The sequence below is a fragment of the Glycine max genome, chromosome 19, assembly GCF_000004515.6.
Source record: "Glycine max cultivar Williams 82 chromosome 19, Glycine_max_v4.0, whole genome shotgun sequence".
NCBI classification, from domain to species: Eukaryota; Viridiplantae; Streptophyta; class Magnoliopsida; order Fabales; family Fabaceae; genus Glycine; species Glycine max.
In genome coordinates, this window is record NC_038255.2 from 31860304 (window position 1) to 31874605 (window position 14302).

The 14302-nt window shown below is 33.7% G+C and overlaps 2 protein-coding genes across 2 annotated transcripts; one reads left to right on the forward strand and one right to left on the reverse strand.

The window, feature by feature from the left end:
• Positions 1-339: 339 nt before the first annotated feature.
• LOC102663444 (vegetative cell wall protein gp1-like) lies at positions 340-1086 on the reverse strand. The gene has a single exon (XM_006605082.1). The coding sequence runs from the start codon at positions 1084-1086 to the stop codon at positions 340-342; it is 747 nt and encodes a 248-aa protein (XP_006605145.1).
• Positions 1087-1130: 44 nt separating this feature from the next.
• Positions 1131-4404, forward strand: LOC102663580 (kelch-like protein 18). Its single transcript, XM_006605083.1, has 7 exons — positions 1131-1272; positions 1359-1558; positions 2407-2558; positions 2780-2966; positions 3414-3460; positions 3672-3741; positions 4183-4404. The coding sequence occupies exons 1-7, from the start codon at positions 1131-1133 to the stop codon at positions 4402-4404; spliced, it is 1020 nt and encodes a 339-aa protein (XP_006605146.1).
• The last annotated feature ends 9898 nt before the right edge of the window (positions 4405-14302 follow it).

Genomic DNA, 14302 nt, shown 5'->3' on the forward strand with positions numbered 1-14302 from the left:
TTTTTTATCCGTAAAAATTGAAAACATGTATAAGGTAATCACAATAATTAATGAATTATGCTCAATCAACTGAGTTAGATCATCATAAGTTTGAAGAGGGAGAACTATGTGAAAAAGATCCTCCTCACAATCTTAAAACACTACTAAAAAAGTTATTTTTTACGACACACATTCTAAGACGGTTATGCATAACCGTCTTAGAATGTCACACGGTGGCAATTTTGTAAATAATAAAAGTTATGCGACGATGGTTTTATAAAAACCGTCCTAGAAATTAAGTATTCAAAATATTCAAAGACGGTTTTATTGGAAAATTATCTTTGAAATTTGTGCACCTTCTTAATTATTTTGACGCTCAGAATTGGATTCTCTTTCGTACACCTTTAATTTCTTTGCGCACTCCGACCTCTTCCATGCAGTAGAAGCTTCCATAGACTCCTCCTCCCCCTCAACCCCCACCTCCTTTCCCTCACCCTCAAGTCTTGCACCGTCCTCAACCTCCCCCTCCTTGCCACCTTCCTCCACACCCACACCGCCAAGTCCTCCATCCTCCGTAACCCCTTTGTCTCCTCCACTTTCCTCCGCATCTACGGCACCTGCCTCTCCATCCCCTTCACCCACCAACTCTTCCTCCAAACCCCACCGCCGCATCGAAATGTCATCATTTGGAACGCCATCATCTCCCTCCACGCGCACAACAAAAGGAGGGGGTGAAGTTGGTGTTGCAATATTCGAGGGCAGCGAGGATGGTATTGTTGTTGTCTCCAGGGGGTGGTGGCAAGTTTGGCGGTGTCGCCGATGAGAACGAGGTCGGAGTCTAGGTAGATGATTTTGAGGATGCGGGAGGGGAGGAGGTTGGTGAGGTAGTTGCGAACGTAGTTGAGGGGGCACCGCAGTCCAGGGCGGAGCGGATGGAGGTGGAGATGAGGTCGGAGACGGCGATGATGGCGTCAAAGGGATGGATTTGGAATTTGAGTTAGGGGAAGGAGTTGGAGAGGGTGCGGTTGAGGAGGGAGGAGGAGGTGGCGGTTGAGAAAGCAACAATAAAGTCAACAAATGAGCTGCATTTAGATCCCAAAGATTCATTGTTTTTAATAGGAGGCTTTGATTGAAAATCATTGTTAGCAACTATGGATTTGTATTTTACTTCTCAGAATGTGATCACATCTCTTAAGCCTATGAGCTTAGTTCGTTCATATGCTTTAGTTGTGTGGTTGAATGGTGAAATTTATGTTTTTGGTGGTGGAAATGGTTATGTTTGGTATGACACAGGTATGAGATCTAGTTCTGCTTTTCAAATAATTATATTTTGGAATGAGATGAAGCTTTGTCAACCCTTTTATCTTCTATTTGTGTAGTTGAATCATACAATCCAGTTCATGACAGCTGGACCTTGTGCCGCTCTTTGAACCAGAAGAAAGGACGCTTGTCAGGAGCTGCTCTGAATGACAAACTATTTGTTGTTGGTGGTGGCAATGGAGTTGACAGCTTTTCAGATGTTGAGATGCTTGAGTTAGATATTGGGCGGTGGATCCCTACACACTCAATGCTAGACAAGGTAAAATGGGACAATCAAATGATCAATATTTCAGGTCTTGACTAAGATTTGAGAGGTATAATTATGGGTAAATGCAAAATGACACAGTAAATTATGTGATTTTTTAGGCTTAAGCGTCTAAAGATGTCAATTGGAATTAATATTTCACAACATTTTATCCATTTAAATTTTATTTTTGTCAGTTATTTTTTTTAAAGAGCTAACTTTAAAATTGTTTAGGCCTTTAGGTTAGCTTATATCATGATTTAGTATGTATGTTTGCATCAGGTATTGTTACCGGCCTTATACCTTTAATGTACTTGTCACTTCTAAGATGACCTAAGTCTTTTCTTTCTCACATGGCAGAATAAATTATGTAATCATTTAGATAATTTCTTTGAAAAGAATAAAAACTATTTATCTTATTACTTGAATGCTCTTTATATTTCCAGAGATTTGCTCTTGTTGCAGTGGAATTCAATGGTGCAATCTATGCCACTAGCGGATTTGATGGAAATGATTACTTAAGTTAATATTTATAACTTGATTTTGGTTCTAGTTTTTAACTGAATGGTTCAATTTATTTATATAATTAGTTGAAACTTATCATGCAAATATGGCTGATCTAGACTATGATATATATATTTTATATATTAGAGGGTGTTATTTTTTATATGTACCAATGTGAATGACACTTCTACATAACTTTAGGTCTGTTGAAAGATTTGATCCAAGGGATCATTCTTGGACCAAAATACCAAACATCATGAATGTAAAGCGAGGCTGCCATTCATTAGTTGTTCTAAATGAAAAATTGTAAGCTCAACGTCTTTTTTCTCCATAACTGCATTTTATTTTCATTAATGAAGGAGCAATTGATCTTGCTCAAGGATACTGTTGTGAGTGTTTTGCAATGTGTTAATCTTGACCATGCCAACTTAATGTTGTTCCAAAATATTCTGCCCAAATCCCAAGCAATTTGTACACAAGATGATTTTGAAAAGAATGGAGGGAATAATCAGTAAATTTTATAAATCTAAACTTGGTTGTTATTCATTTATGTGTTTGGAAAGTGCTCAACTTATCTTTGAATCATTTTGGACAAAATCATGTCACCATAAACAGGGTAAAATTCTATAAATAAAGTATTGCTATTCTAACCATAGATTTAATGTAACTCTTGTTTCAAATTTTTGTGTGCTTACTGAGACATGTTTCACTTAAAATTCTTGCATTGCATAGGTATGCACTTGGTGGCTTTGATGGTGACAAAATAGTTCCAAGTATTGAAGTGTTTGATCCTCGTCTTGGGGCATGGACGATAGGGGAACCAATGAATCATCGTAGGGGGTATTCTGCTGTTGTAGTTGTCAAGGAATCCATTTATATGATTGGAGGAGTTAAAGTGTGCGAGAACATTGTAGATACGGTGAGTAAATCTATTAATACTATATTTTTCCTTTGAAGAAACATTTAGGACTAGCTTGATAATAACTATCTATCTAAATATATATACATCACAGGTTGAGAATTACTAGGAAGGTTAGGGATGGCAGGAAACTTGCACTACAACAGCTGTTAAAAGGTGTTTCTTGTTAGCTATTGCCTGCAGTCATGAGTGACAAAGGTTCTTCAGTGGTCACATAGACACAAATTTTTGTAAAGTCATAGGATGAGGAGATAATTTTGCATAACTTTGTGTATAAGATATATAACAGGACATCAACATTTTATATGAATTGTTTGGTTATTCCTATAGTTGACCCCATTTTCATTTTTAATCAACTAAAATTTGAAGTTGTTAGTGTTGTTTGTTGTTTTCTATTTTCTAATTCATCATATGAGGTTAATGGTAAAGATGATGTTTTTGGGGCAGGAGGAGTATAGGAGGACGGAGAGGATGGCGGCCATGGAGCCGTGGAGGTAGGTTACGTCCAGTGTCATGGCCACGTGGACTGCCTCGTCTAAACATGTGTTGGTGGGTGAGAGGCGAATGGTGGGACTGCATTTAAAGCTTGAATGGTGTTCACGTTCTACGGAACTAAAGATATTTGGTTGGTTTTGCAATGTTGTTATCCTAGATTTGTTATTTTCTCTCTTGTATATTTTAGTGTTGACATTGTGTAGTATACAGGTATGAGCTTATCAAGATGAATCATTTTAGGGGATTATCACTTGGTATTGTTAAGCTATTCTCTAAGCAGGTATGTCAATTCTTTGCATGACCTTTCTACTTGGTCCTTTTGTTGGTTTTGTTTTCTTGTCATAATCTATTTTCTTAAATTTGTTACAAGATTTTACATGGACTGGCTCTACTAAATTTTTTTCTTCAGTTAGTGTTGCCCAGCTCATTCTGAGAAATTTACATTATTTTTTAAAAAATTTCTATTTTCCCCTTTTCGATATGCTCGTATTATCCAAAAGCTTGGTTTCCCAACCAATTTTTTTTACCAATCTCACCACATGTATGTTTCATCAAATTAATGAATTTTTGAACTCAGGTAAAATACTCAGTTGTGGTTTCTTTCTTGATCTGTCATCAGTAATAGTTCATACTCCATGCTTGTACAAGGACTACAATCTAACTTTCTTAACTTTAACTACAACTATATGGGACCGGTTTAAAATGTCTTATGATTAAACAGAGGCATTGCAATCCTTCTTTGCCTCCTTGTAAGTTGATTTTTGTGCTTCTGTTGGGCTGTCCCCTAATTCTTGAGTGCCACCTTTCACAATTTTCAGCACCTCTTGGAACCAGAGATGACCTTGTGACTAATTTCTCAAAGTTCTTGCCATCAAGAAGAGGCATGTTGGCCGGGAAAGAACTATTAGAGCCTAGAACTCTTGTCATTGTGAAATTCAAGTGAGATATTTATATTAGATCGAGTTTAATTAGTATTCTTAAATATACTATTATAGCATTCATACAAGAATCTTCCTTAGCCTCTTCTCTCCGATGTTGGCCTCGCCAAACAATTAAAGGTATAAAATGACTAACCAAATATATGAGCAAATTTGCTTCACTTAACTTTTCTTGACTTCATCCTGATCATTAGAAAGGGCTTAGAGAATATGTGCTAGTCAATAAATCTTCATTACTGAGAAGAGAATGACTGAAAACAAGAATCTTATTTTTTTTTTAGAATCTAAGTAATAACTAGCTAATGGATGTTGCTTTGGTCATCCCCTATGGAAATTGTGATCTTAAAGCCCTACTGGCTTCTATATGTTACATTCTCAGTTTAGTTACTAAGTTCGCGATTATTAAGTTTTGATAATATAAATAAGCCCAAAAGGCAAAAGTAACAGATTACAAAAACACTTGTTCGGGCAAAGAGATGCCTATTTGTTCTTTTTATTTTTTTGTTACCAGAAGAGATGCCCAACTTGTCACAAAATAAATGCAAGAAAAAAAGGTCGTTGTGAGTAGCTGTTGTGAATCTAAAGAAAGTATATTGGACGTATTGAACTATATCGGTGATGTTATTTTTTGTGTGCTAGTATTGGGCATGTAATGTAATCAACAAGAATATTAGGTTCTCTATACATGTAATTGGATACAGAACTTGAAATTAGATTTTGAATTTAGTTTCATCCATCACTTTGATCTCACAACTGGCATTATAAAAAAGATTAATTTGTTTTTAAGCTTAATTGTATTTTTACTCTTCTATACTACAACTATATGATTTTGATACTTTAATTCTAGTCATGTTTCTTCATCATGATTCCATCTAATAATTAACTTAATTTGTTGACATGACAAACTATAACATGGCATTACAACTAATGACTATGTAGTGTTTGATTACTAATTGGTTCCTTGGGTATTATGCTTTAGGATTTTAAAATTCAGAACATTGTCGGCTCTTGTGATGTCAAGTTCCCCATACGGATGGAGGGCCTTGCATATTACCAGGGTGCTTTCTCAAGTGTAAGTTTTTATTTTTTATTTTTTGGGAAAATAATTCGTAAGGTTGGATTGGTCACTGGTGACTTTTATATCAAAATATTTTTTGTTTTCACAATCAATGTTTGGCTATCTTGATGTTTAGTGGCCACTTATAATTTTAAGGGTGTTTTTTTAGAATTATATAACTTGATATGAAGTAATCTACAAAAAAAAATGTATTGTTTTAAGCACTATGCTGTAAAGTATGGAAAACATTGACTGGTACTGAATTGCAGATGAAAACTGAAACTAATTTCCATGGCAACCAAAAATCAACAAGGTTGTTTTAATGCATTGCCCAATGTTGTAGATACTTCTAGATGGAAAGGCTTTTAGAGTTTTAAAATTTTAAGTGGAGTGAAATGGTTAAACTTCACTAATAGTATTATAATCATGATGTTTGTGTGATGAAGAAAGTATAAATTATCAAAGGGCCATCTTCTATTATGTCTATGCTTGTCTAAATTCTAGAAGTAGAGGAAAATGATGGATTCACCGAGTCTTGCTTATTTGTGGTGGCAATATGATCCAGAGCTGTTTCCAGGGCTAATCTACCATATGAAGCAACCTAAAATAGTCTTGCTTATATTTGTATCTGGAAAAATTGTTCTAACAAGAGCCAAGGTAATATTTTTGCTTATAATCCCCAGCACAATACCCAACACTAAATTTTTGTGTGCATAGTATATATTATTTGTGAGTTAGAACTTTTGAGTAAGTGGTGTATGGTGAAGACATAAACTGGCTTATAAGACTCGCTGGAAAAATAATGCCTGGCCAAATAACTGTCAAATTACTCAACTTTTCCAAAGAAGTGGCAATGCCATTGTCCCAAATGTGAATCTATAACCACCGAAGGGAAGAAAAAATGTACACCAAAATGCACCAAATTCTAAGACAATTGTAGTATGTAGATCCCTCATTCTACACTGCATTAATGAGCTTTGCCTCATTCTATAGTGAGTGCCTATTGTATCCTAGTGGGGTTTGGTTCCTTTAATGTTCCCACCTAGGCCACCTCCTCCCAATGTTTGACATGTATAGAATAGTATAATAGCTTTATTTATTTCCTATTATAAATAATTAAATATAGATATGCATATACTAAAAAAAATACTACTATTTATCTCAGTATCTTTGGGTCCACCAATTTAAACTTGCTAATTATGTGATAAGATTAAACCTCATTTTTCTAGTAGGATGGAGAAGCAATACACACCTCCTTCAAAAAGAGATTTTCACCGAGGATACATTTGATCTGCACAAAGATTCAACGATAGAATATGATCTCAGAGGAAAAACACAAATTCTGATAATTTTTCACGCGTTTGGATTAAGGGAAAATGAGAAGAGAAAAAAACTATATACATGTCTCTTAAAAAAATTGGTTGAGCGTTTAGAAAACAAATATACAATCACACATTTACCTTATTTCATTTAATATCATTTTATTATATTTAAATATTTAATATGATTACATTTTTAATTCAAGTGTTTTATGTAACCAAATATGTGGAGATAAACTTAACTTTTTTTTTCTTTCATAATTCAAATAACCTAAAACATCACCTATATTTTCTTCTCTTCTTACTCGGGTGTGTTTAGGTATAGAATTGATGGTTCCAAGATTATGAAGGTAAAGATTACAACCATCAACTTGACACTTACAGAGGGGGCAACCTGTGGTAATTTAAAAGTTAGTTATTATGTCTTTTTAAATGATCACATATTAATTGGTAATGTTTACTAATTAAATTATTATTTAACGTTGAACATAGTGAAAAAGTTCAATGTTTATTATTCCTAGTTTACCAATAATTTCTCTTCTTTAAAATTGCTAGTTTTATATTCTATTAATTAGTGTTGTTTTATATTTATATCTTAATTATAATGTCTTATAATGAATTAATTATGATTTAATTTATAATATGAGAAGATATATAAATAAAGGAAGAAGAAAAAGAAACAAATAGACAAAGGAATTGAATATGCTATATGGATTTTTTAAAAGGCATTCTAAGACCGTTTTCCAAAAAATCGTCTTAGATTACATTCTAAGACGGTTTTCCATAAAACTGTCTTAGAATCCTAAAATTATTTTAATTTTTTTTGTTTAAAAAAAAAATTCTAAGACAGTTGTATGAAAAAACCGTCTTAAATTGTAAGCATTCTAAAACGGTTTTTTAGAATCCTAAATTTATTTTTATTTTCTTTTAAAAAAAATTATAATCTAAGATAGTTTTTTGAGAACCATCTTAGAATGTAATCATTTGAATATGGTTCTCAAGAGCTCATCTTGAGAACCGTCTTAGAATGTGTTACTTTTCTAAAACGGTTTTTTAATAACCATTGTAGAAAGTAGTGAAAAAAACTCTCTTCTAACTTATTAAAACTTTTTTTTCCAAATCTTATTTTATGAAAATTAGTTGCTTATTTTTGTTAAAAAGCTTAACCCAAATTCCTTAAGGAAAAAAGCTAAAAGAAATTGAATCAAACACATTCTTAGTCTTTTTTTTCTCTCTCTCTAAAAAAATGATCTTTTGATATAAGGAACATGTTTTATAAATGAAATTGTGAATGTTAATAAGAACATAATGATCACTTTAATGAAAGAACATAATAAGATAAAAATAAGTTTTTAGTTTCTATATTTTTGGTCAAACTTAGTTTTAGTTGTAATAAATCGATCAATTTGATCCGTATACTATAAAAAATACATGGATTTAGTCCATGAACACTTATGATTAAGGCACCAAATAGAAACTAAATCCACTTTTTTTAAGTATAGGAACCAAGTTAATCAATTTGAAAATTGAAATCAAATTTGACCGAAAGTACAAGGACTAAAACCATATTTTTCTCTAACTTTAATTACTCTTTGCCAATGTGAGTTGATACAAGTGATTAAGGATTCAGGGTTAATTGTCATATTCTACGTGAATGTGGTCGATAATCTACAATTAATTCTCCTATTCTTTCTAAATGCAGGTTCAATTCTCCTTAATTCCTATAAAATCTTGCTTAGAGGACAATCCATTGTAGGAAAATCCCATGTTGTTCAAGAGTTAGTTAAAGTAACTATGATTTGATAAATTTACTTGTAGTTTAGACTTGTATATTAATTTTTGAGTAGGCCTTTGCTAACAACCCTAACATCTCATTAGCTGAAATATCAACAATCACACTAGAAGGGGGTTGAATAGTGTTTTAATCAAATATTTTTTTTGTGGAAATAATGACTTTTATCACCAATATAAATGGATAGATTTAATAGTGTCGTCCACCAAGTTGAAAAACTAGTTTTGATGAAAAACAAAGTTGGATCGTCCAATAATAATGAAGTAGGATTTTCACAAAGGTTTTTTGGGTAAACACTTCGTGAGAAAATGTGTCAAGATAAGCTTAAAAGAATACTAAATTAAATAGCTTAAAAGATAAGTAGAAACACTTGGTTTCTACTAGTTCACTCAAACAAAGTTACGTCCACTTCTCCTTTACACAATTATGAAGGGTTTCACTAATAAAAAATTTGCTTACAAACAAGTTTTCTATCCTGCCACTCCTAGCTATACAAGTATTCTTTATGCGACTCTTGACACACCTTTAGACTCCCCCTGAATCACAGAACACCCAATTATTGTTTAACCACTAAGTCACTCCTAGCTTTCACAAACAAAAGTTTGAATGAATACAATGATCTAACAACACTCAAAGAGTAGATAAACAATTAAGCTTAAATACAAATAACTTTTTTTAGCAAAGGATGAAAATATTATGTGTTGAGTATGTCATCCACCAATTTATTAGAGCTTCACTTTAGAGAACTTGTACTCATTTTTTACTTGATTATTCTTCATTGTTGATTTTTAGAGCAAGAGACACCTTTTATATACTTTAGAGAAGGATCTGTTACGGGATCAATGTTGAGCCTTAATACGTCTGTTGTCTCACTACTGGAGGTGAAAACACGCATGCTCTGAATGGCGAGGATAGGAATAAAGGTACAGACAAATGCATGTGCTCTTCTCCCACAATGAAAATGACTCTTGAGGAATATTCTGCAAAAAACCTTCTATTCCCTTATATTTTGTCATTTCCTTAAATTTGAAATGTCAGGAATTCAAATAAAGAGAGACGAAATTGAAATTCGTAAAGCGAGAATGTGCACTTCCCTTTGTGGTTAACATTGTCCTTTAGTATCTTGTTGGACATCACTTAAGAGGGTATAAAATAAGTGTATAAGTTATTTTAAGTCTAGTGGATGTTAGTAATAACAGCTCAGTGTGTAAACACTGATTTTCACAATAAGTGGACGTGGTTTATTTAACAATGTGTTGGACTCTAAGTATACCTTAAACAAAAAAAATTTCCACTTAAGAGTGGACACATACTTATGAGAGTTGTAGATGCTAATATAATAATAAGTAATCTCATTTACGAAGTAGGTCATGTTCACTTAATAGCAACTCATTAGTTCATCAATAATTTAAACTTTTGTAAACATCAAAATCCAAAGTATGATAGGTCGTCAAGTGGTTAGTGGATCGTCCAGACCTAACATTAGCGACCTCTCCGATAATATTGGATGTCTTCCATTCTAACACTTTTCATCCATGAAAAAAAACTAGGATTACTCTAGCTTTTCAAATAATTTAAAATTTTGTGTGATCTTATCCTTTACCATTTTGGAACCATGTATAATTATTAAAAATTTTAATTCACCAATTGTTACAAACTTTCTCCTAAAAGGAGGAAATAATGGTCGTACATATTTGAGTAGGTCAGGGTGGAAGAGGAGGAGTGCAAGAGTATGCTGGCTTGTTCATGGAGATCGGGTGACAACATCCAATCAAATTTAAACCGAACAAGAACTAATCTCAACTTATGTGGTAGAGAGAAGTTTGAAAATTTTGGGAAACAGATCAAATAAAGGAGAAAAAAACTCAAGCTTTTGCAAAAAAAAAAAGGAGTTATCTGAGGAGGTTCATCGTGATATTATTCAGATAGAGAGGGAGTAGGACAAGTTGCTTTGGAAATAAGAGATTTTTTGGGAACAACATTCAAGGGCCAATTATTGATTGCAAAATGGGGATTTAAACAATAGCTTTTCCATAAGAATGCTTCCCAAAGAAAAAAGACTAACTCCATTGACCATATCAAGAATGATAATGAAGTCCTTTTTGATGAAGATGAAGATATAGTTGAGGTCCTCACCCAATATTTTGATACTTTGTTCACTTCACCGAACCCCATTGGAGTTAACGAAGTAGTAGGTGCAATTAAGAAGAAAGTTATGGATTGTATGTGAGAAGTCCTCTTGAAAAAGTCATTGAGGAGGAAGTGGTGGTGGCATTAGCCTAAATGCATCCCATAATCCAACATTTTTCTATAAGCAGTTTTGGGAAATAGTGGGTCCTAATGTTTTGGATCAAGTTCTGCATATTTTGAATGAAGAAGGAGACTCTACAGGTATAAATAAAACTCATATGGTTTTGATCCCAAAATAAAAAAATCTTATCCATGCTAGTGATTTTAGGCTTATTTGTTTATGCAATGTCATTTTTAAGCTTTTCACCAAAACCATTGCAAATAGGCTGAAAACAACTTTATCCGATATATTGTGGGGAAGTGTCAAAGTGCCTTTTTCCCAAATAGACTGATCACTGATAATGCCATGATTTTCTTTGAGTGTTTTCATTATATGAAGAAGGACAAAGGTAATAAAGGATACATGGGGCTCAAATTGGACATGTCAAAGGCTTAGGAGAGAGTTGAGTGAGAGTTTTTAAGCCAAGTCCTTCTCACTATGGGTTTTCTTGATTCTTAGGTTGCTCTCATTATCACATGTGTGTCTATTATTTCTTTTTCAATTATGGTAAATGGGAGTCCTCATAGAGTTTTCCACCCTCAGAGGGGTCTTAGACAAGGAGATTCATTATCCTCATATTTGTTTATTCTATGTGTTGAAGCTATCTTTGCTTTACTTATAAAGTCAGTGGAATTAGAGGTAAGGGATAAAAGTGTCCCAATCATATCCCATGATCTCACACTTTTTTTTTTGCATACGACTATTATTTTTGCTGAAGCCTCACAGGAGGAGGCCACACATATCTCTTATATCCTCAAAGCTTATGAGGAAACATTTAGCCAAAGGATTAATTTTAACAAACCTAAGCTTTCTTGTAGCCAAAATATGCATAGTACCAGAGTGAATGACCTTATACAGTTGTTGGGTGTAAAGGCAATGAAAAGTCATAAAGGTATTTGGCTCCCTACTTTCATTGGAAGATCCAAATCTATGGTGTTCAAATTTGTCTGAGATAGAGTATGAAAGAAGCTCAAGGGGTGGAAGAAGATTGCTCTATCTAAGGCAGGAACAGAGGTTTTAATCAAGTTTATTGTTCAATCCATTCCCACATATGTTGTGGGATGTTTCCTGTTACCTCAATCTATTTGTGATGAGATAGAGAGCATGACAACTTGCTTCTTTTGAGGAGGTGATACAGATGAAAAAAAGAATCCATTGGATGATTTGGAAACTGGCAAAACACAAGAAGGAAAGTGGTCTTGGCTTTTGCTATGTTAGAACTTTCACTATTGCCTGACTAGCGATACAATGGTGGAGGATAATGGTTAATGGGAACTCATTGATCACAAGGGTCATTAAAGCATGGTGCTTTCCAAGATTTCAAATATAGGAAGCTACCAAAGGTTTTCGTCCTAGTTACATGTAGAGAAGTGTTATGGAGTCTGAAGGAATATTGGAGAATGGTTGCATGTGGAGAGTTTGCAATGGCAGAAATATCCATGTATTGTGGGATAAGTGGATTCCAAACATCCCTGGTGAACATATTCTTGAAGATGAAGAACAATATGTTAAAGAGGATATGATGGTTCACAAGATTTTTAATGAGGAAGCAGGTTTGTGGAACAATGACTTGCTTGATAATTTGTTTTCTCCCCCACATAGTGACTTGCATCAAAGTAATCCCGAGAACTTTGAGGTTGAAAAATGACTTTTTGTTTTGGAAGTATACCACAAATGGTATTTACACAGTGAAGTCTGGTTATCATGTGGCGAGAATAAGATACCACCCAATGGAATCTTCATCAAGAAACTAGGATGAGGCGAGGTCATCTAGGAGGGTTGGTGCTTCCAAAATGCAAGAACATGGCTTGGAGAGCATGCACCAACATCCTACCAATTTGAACAAATTTGGCTAAGAGGCATGTTAACGTGGAAGAAACAATGCTTTGTGCGTTAGTCATGTGCCCAAAAGTCTAGTGCATCTGGTTCAAGTGCCCTCTGGGACTCAGAATTGAAGTTGGTTGCATATCATCTTTCTAGGACTAGCTCTATAGTCGTAAAAAAGATGCAAATGAAGAAATGGAAGCTACGGTAACCAACTGTTCATAACTTCAGAATTCCAAGTTGTGAGCAAACCTTTAAAAGATGTTTTCAAATATAAGAAGTGAGACACGTAACCAGCATCTTTTCGAAGATCATGTTCAAGAGCTATTTTCATGGAGAGCTCTAGAGGAAGGGACCTACAAGATTAATTTTGATGCTGCAATAAGGAAGAACACAAGTACAAGCCTGGGATGATTGTCAGCAACTCTCAAGGGGAAGTTATGGATGTTGCGACAAAGTTCTTGGAGTCAGAGCTCGGGTCCAAGGTAGTTTTGAATCAAAGAGTTTGAAGACCTTGAAGACTAGTATTAGGATCTTTTAGTCTTAGGATCTTTGGGTTTTAATACTTTTGCAATGCCAAACAAATTTCTAAAGATGTGTCATTTGTATTGGATGTTTTTAGATTAGGCATGTTGAGTGTTTTAGACATAGTTCTCTTTATCCATGCTTAGTGGTTATCAAACATGAGAAGATACATGGATTGATCTTAAAGTTTCTAATAAGCAATAAGTTCAATATTGTGTAATAGATTACCAAGCTTATGTAATGAATTACAAAGTATTAGAACAAGCAATATACTTCTCTTGAAATATTGGCAACTTTTATCGAATTAATTGATTACCAAGTTTTGTAATTGATTACCCAAGATAGTTTCAAAAGAAGAGAGTCTTTGTAGCTCAAAATAATCGAGTACCACATATTGTAATCAATTAGATTGCATTTGGAAATTAGGAGTTCTCTGTGTTTTGAAATAATCGATTACCACATTTGATAATCGATTATTCCAGAAACCATAGAAGCTTGAGAAACTCTTTGTGAAACGAGATAATTGATTACCCCATTCTATAATCGATTACCAGGTTTCTAGAAATGCAAAACATGAGGGATTTGAATGAATTAATCAATTACCTTATTAGTTAGTCGATTAAATATGTTTTTTCTGTTAAAATTATATATACCCTTACTTTTTCATTCTCATTAGTGACTCTTGATTAGATCTTATCTTTTGAAAATACTTTCTGAGAGCCATTTAAGGGAACCACTCTGCATTTCAACGAAAGGTTCATGATGATCAAGATTCATTCAATCTTCATCATGGTTTGAGCAAGGAAAGAAAGACTTGAAGATATTGTGATTTGCACATTCAAATGTATTTAATCCTATTTTAATTTCTTTCTAGTTTTTAACCCTGATTAGGGTTATCAAGGGTTTATATGAGTTGATAGGGTTTCAACTCTTGTTCTTTCTCTTCTAGGGTTTAAGAGAAGAGCATAATTTTACTGAATTGCTTGTGCATAGTATTTGTACTTAATTCTCTGTTAGTGGAAGTTCTAAAGGGTCTTAGAACAACTGAATGTAGGTTTTTATAAGATTGAACCAATATAAATTCTATGTATGATTC

Coding starts and splice junctions, on each gene's coding strand:
- LOC102663444 (XM_006605082.1), bottom strand. CDS start 1,086: ATGAATCTTTGGGATCTAAATGCAGCTCATTTGTTGACTTTATTGTTG.
- LOC102663580 (XM_006605083.1), top strand. CDS start 1,131: ATGGATTTGTATTTTACTTCTCAGAATGTGATCACATCTCTTAAGCCT. Junction 1,273..1,358: donor TTATGTTTGGTATGACACAG/GTATGAGATCTA, acceptor CTATTTGTGTAG/TTGAATCATACAATCCAGTT. Junction 2,967..3,413: donor GCGAGAACATTGTAGATACG/GTGAGTAAATCT, acceptor TTTTTGGGGCAG/GAGGAGTATAGGAGGACGGA.